This window comes from Balaenoptera acutorostrata, chromosome 5, assembly GCF_949987535.1.
Source record: "Balaenoptera acutorostrata chromosome 5, mBalAcu1.1, whole genome shotgun sequence".
Taxonomy (NCBI): Eukaryota; Metazoa; Chordata; class Mammalia; order Artiodactyla; family Balaenopteridae; genus Balaenoptera; species Balaenoptera acutorostrata.
The window spans coordinates 72,727,660-72,749,503 of record NC_080068.1 but is presented as its reverse complement, the minus strand read 5'-3'; the positions used below and the strand labels follow the sequence as shown (position 1 = coordinate 72,749,503).

The window sequence follows — 21,844 nt, the reverse complement described above, 5'->3', positions numbered from 1 at the left end:
TCGCCCTCTCTGGTTCCTCCTCTTGGGGTCTATGCTTAATAGCATAGAGCAGATAGGTTGATAGATTCTGGGTTAAAATGTTGATTCCACCATTTATTAGCTGTTTGGTATTAAATGAATTACATTACCTTGATTTGCTCTCAGTATCATCATCTATAAAATGAGAATAATAATAATAAATAATCATAATAATATCTACCACATTTGCATTGCTATAAGGTTTAAATGAGATCATCTATGTAATGTGCATGATAACCAGCAAATAGTCCACAGTTGATGAATGTTAATCCTTTTTATCATGATTATTCTATCAGAGCATTTTAAAACCTAAATCTGACCCTGACCCTACTTAAAACTGTCAGTGATTCCCAGAAGTTTAAATTTGCATAGTGGAGTATGTAACTTTCCTTGTTGCCTGGCCTCAGCTTCCCTTTGCACACTCACCACCTTCCATCGCTACCTCCCTCCTTTTATATTCTGCTCAAGTATTTCAGGGTTCAGCTATCTAAGCAGACCATAGGCTTTCAAGTCTCATAGTTTGTCAGTCTCTTTCAAGTCATTTGGCACATGCTGTTCCCTCCTTCTGGAGTGCCCCTCCCTCCCTGCTCTGGCAAAAAGCTTTCTGCTCCACAAAACATATCTGCCTCCCTCTGGTAGAAGTAACAACCCTCCTGCCACTATATAAACTATCTAGAGAAATATTGAATTTACTTATATTTATGTCCATCTCCCCTATCAGTCTGTGAATTTCTCTAGGTCGGGAACCCTTTTTAAGTCATCTCTGAGTCCCCAAATACCCAGAACATAGAAAAGATTTAATATATACTATTAAACAGATGAACAAACCCCTGGCAAAGGGCCTCCCGCCTCACATGTGCTCAATGGCTTCTACCGAATTGCATTGACTGAATTTAACTTAATTCAAACATCTGAGGCATCCCCAATCTAATAGCAAAGAGGCCAGACCCTCTGGGTGTTTCAGGGTCCTGTTTTGGGTTATTAATACATGCTAACACGCTGGCAATTAAAAAAAGAGGTTTTCCTTACTAGAACCTAGAAGAAAAGTGGGACTTGAGGCGAATGGCTCTAGAAGAAGGATTGCCTGCCCGAGATGCTGCCTCTGGCTTGCTTACCCCACCTCTCTCGCTTGGTGAGACAAGAAAGGCGGAGGGAAGAAAAGTGGGAGAGCAGGGGAGCGAGCGCAAAAGTCGAACCTCTCCTCTTCCTCCTCCTCCCATAGAGAAGGACGGCAGTAAGCCAGACGTGCTAAGACTCCTCTCAAGCGGACCTGATTCCTGGACTCCTCAAATACATCCTGAGTTTCCTTCTTCTGTGGCTCTCCCTCTCCACTCACTTCGCCCCCTCACCCCCATCTCTCTCTCTCTCTCTCTCTCTCTCTCACACACACACACACACACAAACACACAGGCAACCAGAGAGAACCGCCTCGCCTCTAGACTCCCGGTTCTAAGACCACCGTGACTGTCAACGAAATATGCCAATCACAGGCAGCCTAAGCCATATCCCTGGGAACTGAGTAAAAAAATTAGGTTGAAGGCAGAAAGGAAATGAGCATAGCAACCTCCAGTGCACAGAGAAAGATCCGTATACACAAGCACGAGCAAGGAAACAGCAGGGTATCTTTTACTACACGGAGGACGCGGAGCACCACAAACAGGAACTTTAAAGGGATTGAAATCTGTTGCCTGTTCCACTAGGAATATTGTTTGCAAGGCACAAGGTGTCTTTTGGTAGTGAGCACCCTCTGCGCATGCGCAGGTCCATTCGGGGAATTACTGCCCTGCCGCCGACTAAGTTGCATTCCTTGAATCTTCGCAGAAAAGAATTCTTTAATCAGAGTTAGTAATGTGGACAGTACAAAATCGAGAGAGTTTGGGGCTTCTCTCTTTCCCTGTGATGATTGCCATGGTCTGTTGTGCACACAGGTGAGCTGCGGTTGTTGAATGTCTTTTTTCTTGGTGTTTTTCTTTTTACATGCTTGCTGGATCATGTAGCTCGTTATCTGGGGGGTAGGTGTGCCTGTCTATTTTTATGTCTGCTCGCAGTTTGTGCTCATTCTGAATCCGGTCCCTACTTCTTCCCTTCAGCGCCAATGAGCCCAGCAACATGTCATACGTGAAAGAGACAGTGGATAGATTGCTCAAAGGATATGACATTCGCTTGCGGCCGGACTTTGGAGGTAATGCTTCATCTTTTTTTTCAACCTGTAACCCATATCTAGTTCTCCTTTCTTGTCAAAGACAAATGTCAAAAAAAAAAAAAAAAAAAAAAAGAAGCAGCAGCATGTCATTTTGGTAAGCGTGCCCTACGCTCTACGCTCTGGCCACACACACACACACACACACACACACACACACACACACACACACACACACACACACACACACACACACACCACGCCGGAGCCCCAGTCGCAGGTGGATGAACCCCAGGCAGAGCCGACCTTCCCCCGGCCCGACACACCCTCTGCATAGTCACTGCATCACTCGTGTGCCCATACCTGTTTTCCCAGGCTGTCCCCAGCAAGGGGGTGGAGGGCTGTGGGTAGCGGGAGCCCATTCAGAATGTAGTAAGCGCAGGGAAGCCCCCGACCCTCCCCAGCCTGCGGCCACTCTGAGATTATGCCCATAATGTGTCCCACCTCCCCGGTAGGGCCCCCCGTGGACGTCGGGATGAGGATCGATGTCGCCAGCATAGACATGGTCTCCGAAGTGAACATGGTGAGTGGCCTCGCGACTGGCCCGGCAGCCGGGCTTACGCAGATGCGAAACGGACCGGTCCCCGTGCCCTCTGGGTTTCGTTGGCGGTCACCTCGCCCCGGCCCATGGATCCCGCTCCGCGCGCGCTCCCCACTCTGGCACACACACACCCTGCCGGCCCTGGTTTGTATTTTCGACACACACACGGGCTACTGCGGTGTTCCGGAGGAAACGTGCTCCGCACTATTTGGGGAAGGACGGTGACTGTGGCGCCGGCAGAGCCGGTGGGGCGGAGTCAGCGGTACTTTCGCTGGGTTTCCTTCGGTGTTGAGAGGCGTAGGGCACCACCTGCCGGCGGCCGGGCGGCCTGCACCAGAGGGTTCCCGCACGGTGGTCCGTGGCCGCCTACTCCGCAGGCACGGTCCCGGCAGCCGGTGAGCCGGACCCACCCACGGCCCGCCACAAAGCACCCAAGCACACAGATGAGGTTTCATAGCGTTCCCTCCCTCTTTCCAGGCTCTACCACACCGAGTGGCAGGAGCAACAGGCTGAGAGAACGGTGTCAAAGTGCTCAAGCCAGATTCTAGGGAGAGGCTTGTATTGTTCCCACGTGAGGGTTGATGAATTTGTCTTGCTGCATCTTGCGAGTTTAAGTTCAAATCGAATGGCTGGAGTTATTGCTTTGCTTTGCCTTATAAACCCAAGCATGCCGATAAAGCCTGATGATCAAAGAGACAGTAGAAAAGGGAGGGGGGAGGAGAGGGCGATAGTAACCTAGGGAGCATAGCGCAATCTTTTCATTGCAAAGATTTCTTTTTCATTTCATTCTTTTATTTTATTTTTCCTCCTGCCTTTCTGAACCTGATCCAACATGGATTGAAATCATAGCTGTCACTTTCTTTATTGGCGCTTTCCAACCACTGTGGGGTAGCAGTTTTCTAGTTAGAGTTTCTAACAGTTGCTTCTTGTAAGGCAGGGGGGAAAGCCTGTTGCTTTTCTAGAACCAGCCACCCAGGGAACAGCTAGATCTACCTGAGCAAAATGCCATTTTTATTCCACTTGCGAAAAATAATATTGTGGCAGCAGAAATTTAGACAGCCTGAATAATTTAAAGACTAAAGCCTTTGGGGGTTTTATCACTCTATATTTGTAGAGGCTATTGAATTGTCATTTCATTTCATTATTAGTGAGTCATTTTGTTTTAACACGCTAAGGCTTAAGAATTCTTCTTTCTTTTTTTTTAGATATGTCAGGGAAGAAATACATATATTTAAAATATATTGAGTAGAATTAGAATAAAAAGTGTGACTATTAAAGTTCTGTATTTTAAAGTTGTACCTTCCCCTGCTTTAAATAGCTTACTTTAAATATTATTTTAAATTAATATCTCCGATGGTTGTATTAGAAAAACAATTTTGAAATATCAGTGCACAATGAATATTCTCTGACTTGGAAAAGATTTTTAATAGACTCATTTATAATATTCTCTCACATACATGTCACTACCACAAAGCACCCAAGATGAACTATTGACAAACACTGGGGAATGTAATAACATGGGCACATATACAAATCATACCCAATCCATGCCATTGTGACTGGATAAATTAGGCAGTGAATTAGTTTAAGTTGTTTGTATCATGTAGATAAATGATGATAATAATTTCCTTTTCAGTCATTTATTTTGGCACCTGGTAAGTACCCACACAGATAATTTATAAAATAGGAGAAGATTCAGAAAACTCAAAAGGCAAACAGTGCCTTTGCCAGTGGTCTGCTTTTTAGAGTACTATGCTTTTCCGAATTTTTAAAATGTATAATTCTGTTGACTATATTTACAAACAACTTTTCAGTTTAAAACCAAAGACAAAACCAAAACTGAATCGAATAGGGAAGTTGCTGTTTAACCAAAACAACCACCATAACAAAAAAGCTCTGTATAATCAGTTGTTCAACTGAATTCATACAGAAGCTCAGAAAAAAAAATAATTAATTTAATTGCTGTACCACTGGAAATAGCTCTTAATGATGGAATAATATAACCTATTTACTCACCGTACTGTGTGTATATGTACTTGATTTTTTAAAATATTCACCCAACAGATAAACCTTTAAAAAATATATCCTACTAAATTACCCATTACCTTTCCACAATAGTGTTAGAGACATGGTGGGAAAATAGAAACCACTGAATATAGAAAAATAATAAACCTTGATTTACTTATTCTTCCTTGCTTCTCTTTTTAATGAAATCTACCAACAAGACCCACAGTTTATTTTTTCTTCTATCATCTATAACAAAGCATGGGAATACATAGATTGGAAATAACTCCAAAAAAATTGGAAACAAAGGAATTTTAGGATCGAGGGTTCTCTATAAGCAAAACCTGGATAGTTAGCCCTGGTTAAGAGCACTGTCTATGATATGCTTTGATTTTTAGATCATAAAGTAGGGTTGAAATGTCAATGGGAAATAAGACTTATTGCTTTTATATTAAGCATGTTTCAGAACCCTGATAGGCAGTAACTTCTGAGATTATTTAATAGGAAATTTTCAACAAAATTAACAACAAATAAAAATGGACATCAAATATAATAAAAATAGTTTTAAAGAAAATTCAGATTAAAATCCATTGCTAAAACAATGCTCATTTTTATATTTTTATTCATTACCATTATTATCCACCCATTTCCACATCTGGGAAAATCACATAATCGTACATTACATTAATGGGTTTGAAAACTAGATTCTGTTAATTTTTGTTCTTTTCCTATGTTACACTAAGTGAAATATAATTCCAGATTGGTTTCTAACATTGTCTGTTTTATTAAAGACTAACGTCACATCAAGAGTATTTTCTGATTCACGTCCTTCAGGATTTAAAATATTTTTCCCAAATTTGACAGAGAGAGAGAGATTTTATAGTCAAGAATCTCTATAATCAATAATTGTTGGTTTTGAGCAGTGAATGGAAAACTGCTGAAGAATAATTCTGACGCAGGGAAAAAAACCATACTTGAGAGCAAGAGTTTTCTTTTCAGGCAATAATATTGTTCATTAAATTAGGAAGGATTTTTCTTTTGGCATCATGGGATGTATTGGGCCTATGATAGTGACTACATACTATTATCTTCTAAACAGTCATCTTAAAAAAACTAGTATGATTTCCATATATTTTAAATTAAATTCCTCAAATCTTCTCTCTTAACAATTTCTGCCAAGCTGTATACCTACACACACACGCGCGCGCGCGCGCACACACACACACACACACACGGATGACTGAAGAGGAATAGGAGGCAGTTGGAACAAAAGGAGACAGTAGCCCCCAGAAATTGCCTTAAAATAACCACTAACACCTGCTAATATAAGCCCAATAAAACACAGATAATAGTAAGTAAGTCTTCTCTCAGAGTAGTAGATTGGGGGAACAAGATATTAACTACCTGCAAACAAAAGTTTGAACCCTTGTATTTCAGATTCCAATGACTAGCCGTTCCTTCTTATTAAAGAGGCAGCTCCTGATCATCAAGGAGGAGTTCCAGCCGCAGAGCTCTCTGCCTCTGATCTAAAGACGTGATGGTTTGAGTGGCCACCCCCAGAAAACTTGACATCTATTGATTCCTAACTCAAAGGAGGTCTCAACCCAAGCTGTTCCCAGGAATGGATAGCTACTGTGTATTTATTGTTTCCTTCCTTTATGATGCATGGATGCCATAGTGAATGCTCTTATAGGCATTAAAATTAACAATAAAAACACCCGCCCCCCCAAAAAATAAAAATTAAAATGAGCCAATTTTCTAAATAATAGCCAAAAGAAAAAGAAATTTTATTTACGAAATGTCCACTATAGTTAAATCCCACTGTTATTTTAATATTTGCTTCCAGAGGTTTCTGGTATATGCTTCAGTTATGTCTAATTACCATCCTCTTGGTGACACCAAACAATAACCACCTGTCACCACTTTCTCTAAGACAGTGTTTCCCATTCTTTAATATGTATCTGAATCACTCTGGGATCTCAAAATGTTAAAATGCAGTTTTTTATTCAGAGGTCTGGGATGGGGTCTGATAGCCTACATTTTTAACAACTCCCAGGTGATGCCGATTGCTGGTATATGGGCAGCACTTTGAGAAGCAAGATTGTAGTACATTATTCTAAGGGCTAGCATTATTAAGAAATGGACCTTTTTTTCTCTTAAATTTCTCTAAGGATGATATTTTTCCAAGGTTTCAAATTAAGTTTCAAGTTAATTTCCAGGTAGTTAAACAGGTAGCTGTGCTCAAAAGGGAAAATTGAGTGTAACAGTTGATGATAAGGCTGATAGGGCTTGACTTAAACTAATAAGCAGTCCTCCTAACTGTGTCAATATTTATGAGTCCACCAGCCTTTAATGATGGCTATGAAAATGTTGTCAAGCCCAGTAATTCGGACAACACTATCCTGCTGCTTTACAATGACTCTTCTTCTTCACAATAAAGAACATTGCAAACTGGGTTTCACCCCACTAGGAGCTTGCAATAGCTTTGTAAAAGAGCCTAAACATACTCTTGCTGCTGTCAGTAAATTCTCTGAGGTTATAACAGAATTCCTTTGCAAATAGAGCAAATAGGTCAGTACCATTTAAAGGCATGAACAGATATCAGCAGTTAAAGATATAAATACGTTTTTCTCTTATATGAGTAATCAACCAGGTCTCACTTTTAGGTGCTGGGTTACAATATTGTACCATCTGGAGAAGCTAAGAGAGGAAAAACTTCCCTTTGCCTTTCTGTTTGGAGATAACAGAAAGATCTTTTTATACTCCAAGCCACATCAAAGCAAGTCTATCCAGGTTTTTTAAAGTTTGCAGTCACATTTGAAGGACTGTGTTCTTAGGATTATGTGACCAGACTAGGTATTACAGTGTGTACTATAATGAAAACAGTAACATTTATTGAACACATCCTATGTATAAGGTATGGCTATCAAATGCTTTATATTAGCAGCTCATTTAAGGCTATAGAATTATCATCCCCCATTACAGATGGAGAAACTGAGGTGGAGAGAGGGGGAAACATGTTGAGAGAGATTAAATAACTTGCTCAGAAGTTACAGATCTAGTAAAGAGCACAAGAAGGATTTGAACCCAGGCAGGCTGCCTGTAAGAACCTGGCTCCTATCTATGAGGCAAGTAAAAAAATATTCCTGGCGTTTAGCTTTGAGACCTTAAGCGAGTCACTTGACTTCTCCAGGCCTCAGGGTTCTCCTCTGTAAAATGAAGGTAATTGATGCAATTGCTAAACCTCTTTCCAGTTCAAATATCTACCATATAAACTTAGGCTATTAAAGATTTTAGACTCTGTTAAAATCAAGATTCTTCCTCTTCACCGTATTCTCCTGTTAGATTCCATCTTATTCCATTTTGTTCTCCTTTTAGATGTGTCAGTCAACAAGCATTTATTAAATTCCAACTGAGTGCAAACTCCAGTAATCTCCTGGGAACGTTGCGGTAATGATTGTGTGCAATCTGGGGCCCCTTGGATTACCATTTTAATTGGTCATAGCATTATCATCCATTTTTTCCTAAACACATTCCCAAAGACAGCAACAAGAAATGTTGAATCCATGGTCTTTAAAATGAGACTTGAATGATGCCTGGTTTATATCGTATTAAGCGTTGGAGCCAGGACCATATTTGAAGTATTTCCATCTCGTACTGTCCATCACATTCAAACAGGGAACATTGCTCAACTATTGCCAAACTAATAAATGTTTCAACACGTAATGTGAAACAGAAGGAAACCTTTATTTTCCAAGATCTGGGTATCCCAGAGATTTGCCCAGCCCACCTAAAATCTTTCCATCAGGTGGTCTGGGAGCAAGGGGTGAAGCCACAGTGTTCATCTCCACTGACCATCACTTAGTATCAATTCTGTAAATGTTTGGTGCTTTTTGTCATGGCAAAGTCTTGATAGCACCCTCAAAATACACATGAATCAAATCTTGCATTATTAGGGAAGGTAAAATATGACAAAAGAAAAAAAATGATATTAAATATTTCCAAATGATTTGAGTTTCAATAACTCAAATGACATTATCACACTTAAGGATAGTAGGAAGACAAATGGTATATGCTTGCTGTTGATTAAATGTTAATACAGTTTCCCCGTGAGCTTTTTCAGCGGAGTGAATCCTATTTTTTGTAATACCAGGATTGAGTTTCTGCATTTTAGAATACTTCTGTTTTCAGAAGCTCATGCATTCCATGAAGTCTCTTGACTGATGATTGTTGAAGGAAGTTATAGTCAGTAGCACATAACAATCTATTACTTAGCCCTTGACAGAAATGCTCAAGAAATGGTTTAAAATTAATTCCTATCAGTGGTGATAACTTAGTAAAAAAGGCTGGTCAGAAGAAGAATGAAAGATCAATGGGTTTTCTTTAGTGAGCCCAGTATCCCCTTCTTAGAATCTTCATAGTCCTCATTGTTTTTCCACTAATAGTTTTTTTCTTCTACCCCTCCATTAAGTGCCTAATGTGTTTTCCCTCTTACAGCCCCAATAAAACTGTCATCGTATTGTATATTTAAGATTAAAGGCATTTTCCCAGGAGCATTCAACCACTCTAGTGAATAAAGCAGATAGGGTGTCTATCCTTGTGGGGTTTATAGTCTTTTTTTAAAAAATATTTAAAATCTCTATTCTTTTAATCAATTTTTTTTTTTAATTACACTATACTAGGTGTGCTTTATTTATTTATTTATGGCTGTGTTGGATCTTCGTTTCTGTGCGAGGGCTTTCTCTAGTTGTGGCAAGCGGGGACCACTCTTCATCGCGGTGCGCGGGCCTCTCACTATCGCGGCCTCTCTTGTTGCGGAGCACAGGCTCCAGATGCGCAGGCTCAGTGATTGTGGCTCACGGGCCCATTTGCTCCGTGGCATGTGGGATCTTCCCAGACCAGGGCTCGAACCCGTGTCCCCTGCATTGGCAGGCAGATTCTCAACCACTGCGCCACCAGGGAAGCCCAAAATCTCTACTCTTGAAGTAAAGATTTTTTTTTCCCTTTTGGAAGATTTTTGAAACATCCATAGTTACCTTGGTCATGGGATGTTTTGGTTCAACATGTACTTACTGAACACTTAGTCTTTTATCGTGCCCTGAACTGGGTGCTAGGGATGGAAAAATGACCAAGACCTGTTTCATACCTTCAAATATTGGGTTGGCCAAAAAGTTCGTTAGGGTTTTTGTGTAAGACGTGATGGGAACACCCGAACGAACTTTTTGGCCAGCCCAATATTTTACAGCGTAGAGGAGAATGCAGAAACCAAGTTATTTAAAACAATGTGGTAGTGGCTCTGATAGAGATATGTATGTCCAGCATCCTATGGGAGCATAGAGGAGCAGTTTCTAAGGCATGGTGAAAGGTTAATTCCTAAAGAGGAATAGTAGTGAGCACCATGTGTAGGCTGCAAATGAGAAGAAGAACCTTCCAAGCAAAAGGAAAGGCATCAGCATTGGCAAGTATGCCTGAAAACAGTATGGAGTGTTCTGGGAATTATAAGCCATTCACTACTGCGAGAACTTGAAGGGCACAGGGAAGATTGTCAAGAAATAAGACAGGATGTTAACAGCAAGATGTAGGACAGTGTTATTGAATGTTCTCACTTGTCTAAAAAGAAGCCTTTCTAGAAACATACATTTTTTTGTATATGCACTGACCACTTCTGGAAGAATGTACAAGAAATGAATAACAGTGGTTGTGTCTTGGAAGTGGAACCAGGACTAGGAGTATGACTTGGAGGGATACTTACTGTTCTTAATATGCCCTTCTGAATTGTTTGATTTTTTTTAAAAATAAGTACCTGATTATTTATTTATTTATTTATTTATTTATGGCTGTGTTGGGTCTTTGCTTCTGTGCGAGGGCCTCCTCCAGTTGTGGTGAGTGGGGGCCACTCCTCATCGCGGTGCGTGGGCCTCTCACCATCGTGGCCTCTCTTGTTGCGGAGCACAGGCTCCAGACGCGCAGGCTCAGTAGTTGTGGCTCACGGGCCCATTTGCTCCACGGCATGTGGGATCCTCCCAGACCAGGGCTCGAACCCGTGTCCCCTGCATCAGCAGGCAGACTCTCAACCACTGCGCCACCAGGGAAGCCCGAATTGTTTTTTAAAAATCTTAAACATTTAAAATTTTCACTTTAAAAAGACACACACACACAGAGACAGAAACAGAGACAGAGAGACAGAAAGAAGAAATGATGCTGGAATGTGTATGCTAAGGAAATGAATCCTAATCCTGAAATACAGGGATCCTGCTACAGGTTTTAACAGGTGCTACGTTTTGCGTTTCCGATAGATCATTCTGATAGCTGCGTGGAAGATGAAGTAGAGAAGGCTAAAACTGGGGCCAACATTCCTAGTTAAGAAGCATTAGAGGGGGCTTCCCTGGTGGTGCAGTGGTTGAGAGTCTGCCTGCCAATGCAGGGGACACGGGTTCGAGCCCTGGTCTGGGAAGATCCCACATGCCGCGGAGCAACTAGGCCCGTGAGCCACAACTACTGAGCCTGCGCGTCTGGAGCCTGTGCTCCGCAACAGGAGAGGCCGCGACAGTGAGAGGCCCGCGCACCGCGATGAAGAGTGGCCCCCGCTTGCCACAACTAGAGAAAGCCTTCACACAGAAACGAAGACCCAACACAGCCAAAAATAAATAAATAAATAAATAAAATTAAAAAAAAAAAAGAAGCATTAGAGGGTATTTTGGAGTCCAGATGAGAGATGATAAATGCCTCAAGGAGAACAGTGGCCTTCCGAAGAGAAAAGAAGAGGGGAAAAAAGAGAAATTCAAACAGAGGCAAATCGGAGGGATTTCATGACCGGTTAGATGTTGGACGTTAGAGAGGCAGTGAGCCTAGGATGCCCTATGGGTTCCATACTGAGTGATGGGCACATATGGCACCATCTGCCCAGGGAGGGAAACAGGAAAAGAAGCACCAACCATCTTGTTCACCACTGAAGTAGATATGTTTTCAGAATTAAAAAAAAACAGTCAGAGCATGTTGTCGCAAGGGACTTGTGGGAACACTGCGGTAGAATATTGGAGGTTGGACCTATCCTGAAAAAGACTAATTTCTTGGTGACCCTTCTAGTTCTGTTCACATATAAAGCAGGTTCTACAGGGAGAAATCCTGGGTGCATAAATGTGGTGGCTGAAATGAACCAGTTAGAGATATGGAGAAAGGGTGCTGACCAAAGACAGAGACTGAAGTGCAGTCAACTTTAACCTGTAGCAACATTGTTCTTTATCTAGGAGGACCTAGACCCTGATAAGATTGAGAACCTACTTTTCAAATTCACCCAGAGAAGTGACTTTTGTACACTGTTTCAGTTGCTTTTATAAAACCACATAGATGGGAAAAAAAGATGTGTGTGGAACCCACTTACACAGCATCTGCTCTCTTCTCCATCACATCCCTAAAATGATTCAGAGTCCTTCTGGAACACTGTGTTTCCATGGGAAATCACATGAAAGCAGTGTGGGTTCTTGTAGAAAGTGTATTTGGCAATGAAATGAGACGGGGTATAATAGACAGCACAAGTGGGACCAACAGAAATGAAGCTTAGCTGCCAGGAAATTCAAAAGTGACTCCCAGGAGCTTTGCAGAAGAGCTGAAACATTTGAATGGCTTGGTGGGGATGATTTTAAACAAGATTTCAACAGAGCCCTATCCCCACAGATGGTCTCTGGGAAAGTGGATACCTATTTTAGCAAAGGCGTATTCATAGAGTGTGTCATCAAGTTTAGGGAAAGAAGGCAGAGAAGCAGCTAGAGAAATAGATTCAAACAAAAGAGGGTTCAAACAGAAGGTAGCTGTTAGCAGTCCCTACCACAGCAGAAAAAGAGTATGGGTTAAGGTCCTCTGCAGCAGGAAAGTGAGAGGCCAGATGTCTCTTTCTGGTTGCTGAATGGATTAATCAGGGAAGTTGCTAGGAGCGCATCCTGTTTGAATGAGAAGGTTTATTTGGGATCCTTCCTGAAGGCGGGGGAACAGATTTGTTGAAAACTCAGGGTCCCTGCCTACTCTAACCCTTTGTGACTCATGGGGAGGTTTTTTTCTTCTGATCTATTATTTTCAAGACAATGATATACAATTCTCTAGTCAAGAGAAACTGCTTTGTGGTTTCCATAGAGACAGTTCAATGACATTTATTTGAAATCCTACCTGTGCCTAGAACATTTTCTCATGTCAAAGGCCATCATTTCTCCCTCCTCCCACCTGCAATGTCTTTCCCACCCAGATGCATCTAGATCTACTTCAACACCCACAGGAAGTCATCTTTCTTCTATAGAGCTTTGCTGTAGTCACATGGAAGAGGAATCTGCTGGAGGAAGAATGTGTAGGGCATATAAACAAATCAAGACTCTGAAAAGACAAAAGACCCAATATAACATAATGATCTTCTTTCAGTTCGTATAAGGTTTTTATTAACCTTGTCTTCCACCCCCTCACCACCAACACCATGTAAGCTACAGGAAGTTTAGGATTATATTCTTTATGCTCTCTATGTAGCTCCTAGCACATTATAGGGACTTAATAACATTTATTAGGATTATAAAAGAATTTTTCTAGCCGTAAAAAGTGTTAGTAATGATGGCATTTAAGTTTTCTAATTCAGAAATTAATAGTTTCTCTGTCAGGTCTACCTTATACCTTCATATGTAATTTTCTTTTATGTTGATCATGAATCATGAGCCGTTTCCATAGAAACAACTTTATCACATGGCACAGCCAGTTTTACAGACAAAATCATTTCATGACAAATATCAATGTACATATATACATATATATATATATGCATATATATGTATACACACATAACTTTCATCATCTTTAAAAATTAGTGAATTATTTTCATTTTTCAAAATGTCATCTGTATGCTGGTACCTGGACTTTCAATATTTCTGGAAACATTTAAGAAATTACTAAAGAATACCTGGAGTACTGACTACAAAGTGAATGACATTTAAAAAGAGGGAAAATCAAACATAAAGGGAAGCATATGAAAAGGCCTCAGCCATCTGGAGTGATTTTGAATGAGGTAAGTTAGATTTTAAAAGACAACCAAGGAAATTTATCAAATTTGAAAATATAAAGTAAATAATATATCTAATCCAGAAATATATATATTTACTATATATGTATATAATATCTATTATATCTATCTACATCTATCTATCTAGTCATTTCTGCTGTAACTGTATCCTTAGCCAAACGTGGATGTTTGCTTTGAAACATCAACTTTTGTCTGAAACTTCCACACTCACACAATAATTTGTCATAACAAGTAAATGTGTTAAATCAACTACCACATTAAACGGAGATAAGAGATTCTTTCCACTGACATCACCACCTCTCTGTTAGCCCCCACTCCCAACACACAAACACACACACACAATTCAGCACATCCCGAAGGAACAACCTAGAGCGCAAAAATCCCGGTTCAAACTGACTGCGGAGTTGAGGCTGATGAGAAGAGACGAAGAAGATTCAGTATGAAGGTTAATGTTAGTCAGTTGCAAACTTTTGGCTAAATGTGGCAGGAACTGATTTTTGGAAGTTTTGAAGTTGGAAACGGGAGGACGAAGACGAGATGAAAAATTTGGAGTGGAAGGTTCTCACGTAACTGAAAAGTCATATCCAGTTTTTGGTGGGTTATTGGTGCCTATCTCCTACATCTATGTCAACCCCATTTTGGGAGACACCTCCGCAAGCCGTGTTGTCATGAAGTGTGAAGGGGATTTTATAACCTGGTTTTCTGCAATTGTGGAAGGGAATGACTTTCAGGATGACATATGACAGATTACAGATGGCCTATGCCCTACTGTGTTCAAAATCACAGTCATTGGACATAAACATATCTTGGTGAATTATGTTTTTGCCTAGTTAACCATTCAGCTTTCGCACATTTTAAAGGATTTGCACTTTTGGTTCTGCAAAATGGGCAAAGATATATGAGCCCAAACTCAAACAAAGCAAATGCCATTATTCTTTTTCAATACTATTCAATCTCACTGAGTGGAGGTTTGTTTTTGAGTGGAAATGTGGGACCCTTTCAGTACTGTAGGCAGAGAGCACCTACAGAAGGTGATTTCAGAAGCTACCTGCTTGAAATGCCATCATCAGATTTTTTTTTTTTTTTTTTTTTTTTTGGCTGCTTCGGGTCTTCGTTGCTGTGTGCGGGCTTTCTCTAGTTGTGGCGAGTGGGCGCTACTCTCCGTTGCGGTATGGTGGCTTCTCTTGTGGAGCACGGGCTCTAGGCGTGTGGGCTTCAGTAGTTGCAGCGTGTGGGCTCAACAGTTGCAGCTCGAGGGGTCTTGAGCTCAGGCTCAGTAGTTGTGGCGCATGGGCTTAGTTGATCCGCGGCATGTGGGATCTTCCCGGACCAGGGATCGAACCCGTTTCCCCTGCATTGGCAGGTGGTTTCTTAACCACTGCACCTTCAGGGAAGTCCTGCAATCATCAGATTTTGATATCTTCTGCTTTGATTCCTGCTGAAATGCAAATAACACCTGAGAGAGGCACTAATAATGCTAGTCTTTATTTCTTGCATTTATGCCAGTGTGTGAATGAATGGTTGAATGAGAGAACAGGTTTGCTTAAGAGACAGAGACTCAAAAAATAATAATAATAATAATAAATACATCTTGTGCAGTTAAAAAAAAAAAAAAGAGAGAGACAGTGACTAGAAAAGGATAGGAGGAAAGGGAGGAAACAGGATTTATTTCATACTTTCCCCAGAGTCAGCAGTTTCCTGATTTCAGGAGCCAATATGAAACAGCTCAAAACAATGGCTGAGATGTGCTGAGACAGCATTTGTGCTGTCCACACTGATCCTTTGCACTCGAAAAGCATTTTGCTTGATCTGACAGCGATACCCAATATTTTGTAGCCTAAAATGTGAAATCAACAAATTCACCTCCATTCTCTGGAGGCATAGCGTCCATGCTGACTGGGTCAGGTGGCAATAACATCTTGTAGTTTGAATAACCTGATGAATCTTATAGTTAAAATCAGTGTCTGGTAGAGAACAAATGTATGGATACCAAGGGGGAAAGGGGGTGGGGGTGGGAGGAATTGGGAGGTTGGGATTGACACATATACACTATTGATACTATGTATAAAATAGATAACTAATGAGAATATACTGTATAGCACAGGGAATTCTACTTAATGCTCTGTGGTGACCTAAATGGGAAGGAAGTCCAAAAAAGAGGGGATATATGTATATGCATAGCTGATTCATTTTGCTGTACAGTAGAAACTAACACAACATTGTAAAGCAACTATACTCCAATAAAAATTAATTTAAAAAAATAAAAAATAAAATAAAATCAGTGTCTAGTGGGAAGCACACTGGCAATTTTTCAAGTCCAGACACTCCCCATCTGGTGTATATAATTTTGGTTTTTCTCCTTAAGTACATTCCCCTTGAATGTTCTTCTGTCGAGTTATATTTGAATAATTTTAAATCACTTTAAAATGTCAGGATGATGTTGTATCCTAATTTATACTCTCAAGTATGAATCTCGTGACTTACTTAATGCCTTTGATTCTCAGTTCCATGTAAAATGGAAGTAATAATTTCTGCTCTACTTATTTCAGGGAGCAGTGAGAATCAAAAGAGATAAATCATAGTCAAATATACGGTCTGTACATGTGATGTATAAACTGTAAACTACTATATGAATGTTAAATGCTGCTATTTTTAAAATTATTTTACTATTATCTCCCAGGCTTGTAATGAATTTCTCCCTCTTTAATGCCAGGACATCAGGAATAACATGAATTCACATCTTGCATAATCAAATATGATAATATTTTTGTTCAATACTGGGATTTTCATCAGGCAGTTGAAATTCACAGTACTACTTCTTTTTTTTTTTTTTTTTTTTTAACACGGTACTGCTTCTAATCGTGAAACTCTCCTGTGACATCTGATAGAAAAAAATGGAAAGAGTTTCCCACACCTTTCCTCCTGATTATTTTCTCTTGGGTGTCACTCTGAGACCTCTCAAACTTTAAAGTTTCAATCTGTGTATGGTCCCCAATACCTCTCCAAATTTCACATTTTGTGCTACTCCCTGGTATGTGAAAGAAATGGGATACGTGGTTTTCCATGGGCTTAGCCAAGGGATTAGGGCTCTGGAGTTGACTTCTAGTTTTGATTATAACCCCTCCACTTACAGGTCCTGTTACCTTGGCATTAGTTAACTTTAGAGTAATCATATAATTTACGGTCCAAACATGAACTTTTGAGAATGAAAGGGAACACTATTAATATTACCAGGGTCAAGAAATGTAAACCAACACTGTCCTGGGAAAGTCAGGATTTATGATCATCCTATGCCATTTAAAGTCTGAATTTCTTCATCTTTAAAATGGGAATAAATTATATTTTCTTCTTAGGTCATTGAAGGCTTAATGAGATAATGTGTTGTCTGATTGGGGAAAATATAAGTTATTTGTAACCTGCTTCTTCTTTTTAATCTTCTTTTCCTCCTCCTTCTCCTCCTCTTTCTTCTTCTTATTCTTTACTGGGCACATACTGTGTACCAGGCACTGTTATGAGTGCTTTATATGAATATCAACAATGGAATTAGGTAGAGTGGATGAGATAACCTAATGAGAATTTTTATATTAAAGTTTGAGATAATCAAACAAATAAAAACATCACCTACGAGCTCACCTTTACTTACCAATAGTTTTATAAGAGCAAAGGGACTTGTTAGGAATTGGGAAGCATTATTAAATATTGTAGGATTTACTTTATTCCTTCAAGGAACAGCCAAGACTCTCATTGAGAAGGTAAGTTATTAAAAGATAACTATTTTCATGAGGTCGTAATTGACCACAAGTAACACTAAAAAAAGGGCCCTAAAAATGAGATCTCAACTCATAACATGACGGAGAAAGTACAACCAAGCTGAGATGTTCAAGAGGAGAATAATCTAGGTAGGAAGGTGATGGATATGCCAGGGAGAGAAAATAGTACGAAGAAGTTTGTAGAGATAAGATTACTGACTAATCAGATATGAGTCATAAGGCCTAGAAAATCGTCTTGGAGTCGTAGTAATAATAATAATACTTATTGTGTACTTCTACAAAGCAGGTACAATTCTAAGTACTTTAAAAATATTAACCCACTTAATTCATAATGCAGCCATATGAAGTATGCATCATTATTATCTCTATTTTACAGCTAAGGAAACTGAGGCATAGAAAAGTTAAGACACTTGCCCAAAGTTACACAACTAGTAAGTGATAGAGCTGTGATTTGCACCCAGGTAGATTGGCTTTAGCATCTATGTGTGGTAGTTAGGCCATAAATTAGTTAGATCATAAAACATCATTATTTCTGGTAACATTTAAACATATGTTTCAAAAATTAGGAAACATTATTAATACTTAGCAAAATAGGTCCTAGGGTGAAACGCATTAGCAATTAATATTATTTAGGCCAGAGTTAAACTTTGTAAAGATTAAGGAGTAGCTTGATTTATATCTTCAGGATTATAAAAATGTTTGATCCATTCACCTATTTAAATCACCTTGGACCTATTTGCATGCGAGATGCCACTTAAATCACTGTGTTAGGTACTTATCGAAAATAGGAAGAGAGAATGGATTTTATGCCCCTTCTGAGAGAACTAACTTGAGGAAAGAAGCAAAGTTTAGATTGGACATAAGGAAGAACATCTTGACTGTAATGAGTGAGAAGATGCTGGAAGCAGCTACGAAGAGTATCTGGGAAGTGTCCATCCTTAGGAAGCTTCGGAATAAAAAAAGATAATTATATCTGTCCTAGTTGGCTTATATGGCTCTTCTATCCAAAGGCAAGAGGGTGACAAGAGAAAGAACACTTCTCTAAGACCCTTCACAGTTGAGGAATTTGAACTTCTAAGATTTTTACTTGATGTTTACAAACAATCTATTGTAAGATCGTCAAAAATCCTCACATTTTGATCACCTTTAGAGTATGTATAATTCAAGAAGAAGACTACAACCGCACACTTAGAGGCAGTGACAGGGCACTTGACTGGACTGTCATTAATTCAATGGCTCTTTCTGGAGCAAATAACTTATTGACCTTACAATGCACAGTACTCAAACTTATATCCCCGAAAAAGTTGCCATGTCACTAACCTTCATGGTGGTTATGAAGAGGAGATTCAGAAGACGTTAAATCCTCAAATGCCAAGGGTGTTCAAGAGCTTCCTGAAGACTGTGCCTGAAAAGTGCCTTTTGCACAGGGCAGGTTGAGTAAAATCATGTTGAATTGAATTTAAATATAATGCATTCAGGGACTTCCCTTGTGGCGTGGTGGTTAAGAATCTTCTTGCCAATGCAGGGGACACAGGTTCAAGCCCTGGTCTGGGAAGATCCCACATGCCGTGGAGCAACTGAGCCCCCGTGCCACAACTACTGAAACCCGTGTGCCTAGAGCCCGTGCTCTGCGACAAGAGAAGCCAGCGCAGTGAGAAGCCCACGCACCGCAACGAAGAGTAGCCCCTGCTCGCCACAACTAGAGAAAGCCCGCGCGTAGCAGCGAAGACCCAATGCAGCCAAAAATTAATTAATTAATTAATAAAAATAAATAAATATAATGCATTCAAGTCTGTGTATACTTCTGTACTTAGTACAGGAAAAAAGACAACCCTTAATGTCAAGAATAAAAATAGTTATTAAAATATAATGAAATGTACCATGTATTGGGTGCCACAATAAATACTTGACAACAGTTTTTACAAGAGCCACCTGAGATAGGAATATTTAATATCCCTATTTCACAGATAAAGAACAGAGACCAGGAAAGCTGATTTGTGATAGAGTTGTGTTTAGAGCTCAAGCCTATTTGACTTAAGAGCCAGACATCTAACCCCCTCTTTTGGGTCCTGGGACCCAATTCCATTGTTTGTGTGTGTGTCGGGGAGGGGGTTGCTGAGAGGCTCCCCACATACAACAAGCAATTTTCTGGACACCAGCTGGGTGTCCTACAGCACAACTCAGTTCTGGCACTATCTATCCAGGGATAGCATCGGATTCCACAGGTTAAGTGTTCAGTCCTACAAGACTGTCCCCTCCCCCACTTCAGACGCCAGTTGGAAGAACAGGTTGTTACCTGTACTTATGACCAACTGCCTATAAATCAGAGGTTCCCACAATCTCCATGTTGGGTTTGATTATTTTTTGCTAGAGCAGCTCACAGAACTCAGAGAAACATTTTACTTACGGGAGCACCATTTATTATAAAATGACATAACTCAGGAACAGCCAGATGGGAGAGATGCATGGGGCAAGGTATGGGGAAAGGGCACAGTTTCCACGCCCTCTCCAGGTCCACTCCTCTCCTCAATTTCCAAGTGTTCACCAACTGGGAAGCTTTGAACCCCTGTCTTTTTGGGTCTTTATGGAAGCTTCATTACATAGGCATGATGATTAAATCATTGGCCATTGTAGATTGAACTCAATCTCCAGCCCCTGTCTATCCCTGGAGGTCAGGGGACGGGGCTAGTAGTTGCAATCCTCTAATCACTCAGTTGGCTGTTCTGAATTAACCTCCCTCTTCTGGCACTTTCCAAACGTCACCTCATTAACATAACAAAACACAGCTTTCTTGCTCTCAGCCCTTAGAAATTTGAAGGAATTTTACAAGCTGTTTGCCAAAAGCTGAGGTGGGTAGGGAGCAGGAAGACCAAACATAGATTTCTTATTATAAATCACAATATCACACTCCTCTTATCATTTTATCCAACAGTCATTTCTTTCCGTTTCAGAGTTCACTCTGGTCTGAATTATGCTATTAATAAACAGGTATTTTATTTCTCTAAGTGAAGGATCAGGCAGCATCCCACCTAAAAGAATCAAGTTTTGAATTTCAGGCCTCAAAATAAGCATAAGCATGCTGGCTAGTAGGTATTCTTGCTCCAGTTCAGCGGGATTACTTCCCTGGACAAAACCTTACCTCTTAATCTTCTCATGATGGAAGACTTAAAAAAAATGACTCTCACCAAAGGAGAGGGTTGGTTGGTGGGAGCCCAGGTTCTTGTTTCTCTCTCTATTGCCATTCTTGTCATTGCCCATAAAACAGGCAACACAGCAATTTTCCTGTCAGGTTTGCTTGCAGGGGTGATTTGTTTGTTTGAGTCCAAGATGAAGACTCAGAACATCTAAAATCTGTTATTTTTCAATTTACAAGATTTCCTGCCAGTGGAAAGAAAGAATTGCCCTCCACTTCACAATTCTCCAATGGGGGCAGGGATCAACCACAAAAAGGGGAACATGCCAATTGTTTCTTGGTGGGGAGAGTAGGGAAGCTAATTAGACAACCCATTTCTGGGTAGAAAAGACAGAAAAGGCTCAGGTATATTTAGCTCTTCTTATTTTTCTGACTGAACACTGAGAGAGAAATCAAACAGGAATATGTAAAGGTCAGATCATTTCATCACTGTCCTTTCAGAACTGGGAAATTACATTATGAAATGCAGCTGGCATCTTGAGGTTAAAATAGCAAGTTATTATTACCGCATAGCTTACAGGAGAGATTTTTCATTTTTCTGTCTCGTGGAGAAATATACATTTTAAATACTTTTACTTAAAAAATTAAAGACACGTATTAGAAAAATTTTAAATCTCTGTTTCTTCTGGCTTGGTTGAAATGATGGCAATATAACAATCACTTGTCTTGCTTCTACAGAAATAAAAAGCAAAGGATTTACTGCTGAAGGACAGTATATTTATAAAGTAGAAGACATTCATGGAACATAGTTTAGGGAGAAACAACTTGCTTGAAATAAACTGTTTTTCTGTATTTCAAAAATGCAAAGTTAGGCTGTTTAAATTCTGCTAAAGCCATTACAGGCTTTCAGGTTTACTTTTTTTTTTTTTTTTTTTTTTTTGTACTATATAAGGCATAGTACTCTTATCACCAATATAGATCTTGCTGTATTTGTTCATCCCTCACAGCTAAAGAATAACCTGTGCTCTTATGTCTAAGTGAGGAGTCGAGCAAGGACACAGTTAACTGTACCTGTGCTGTCACTGAAGATTGGGTCCCACACAGGTTCAGGCACACACAGGTCAGG

The 21,844-nt window shown here is 40.1% G+C and overlaps 1 protein-coding gene across 3 annotated transcripts in view; it reads left to right on the top strand.

Annotated features, from left to right (window-relative positions):
- The first annotated feature begins 1,817 nt into the window (after positions 1–1,817).
- GABRB1 (gamma-aminobutyric acid type A receptor subunit beta1) overlaps positions 1,818–21,844 on the top strand; it is a 406,197-nt gene continuing 386,170 nt past the window's right edge. For 2 of the 3 annotated variants that reach the window (XM_028166073.2, XM_007180747.3), the window contains exons 1-3: positions 1,818–1,946; positions 2,109–2,200; positions 2,674–2,741. In XM_028166073.2, coding sequence (XP_028021874.2) covers positions 1,867–1,946; positions 2,109–2,200; positions 2,674–2,741 — 240 coding nt within the window. In that variant the 5' untranslated portion in view covers positions 1,818–1,866. Of the gene's footprint in view, positions 1,947–2,108; positions 2,228–2,673; positions 2,742–21,844 lie in introns of all 3 variants that reach the window. The other variant, XM_057546217.1, reaches the window with a different exon arrangement.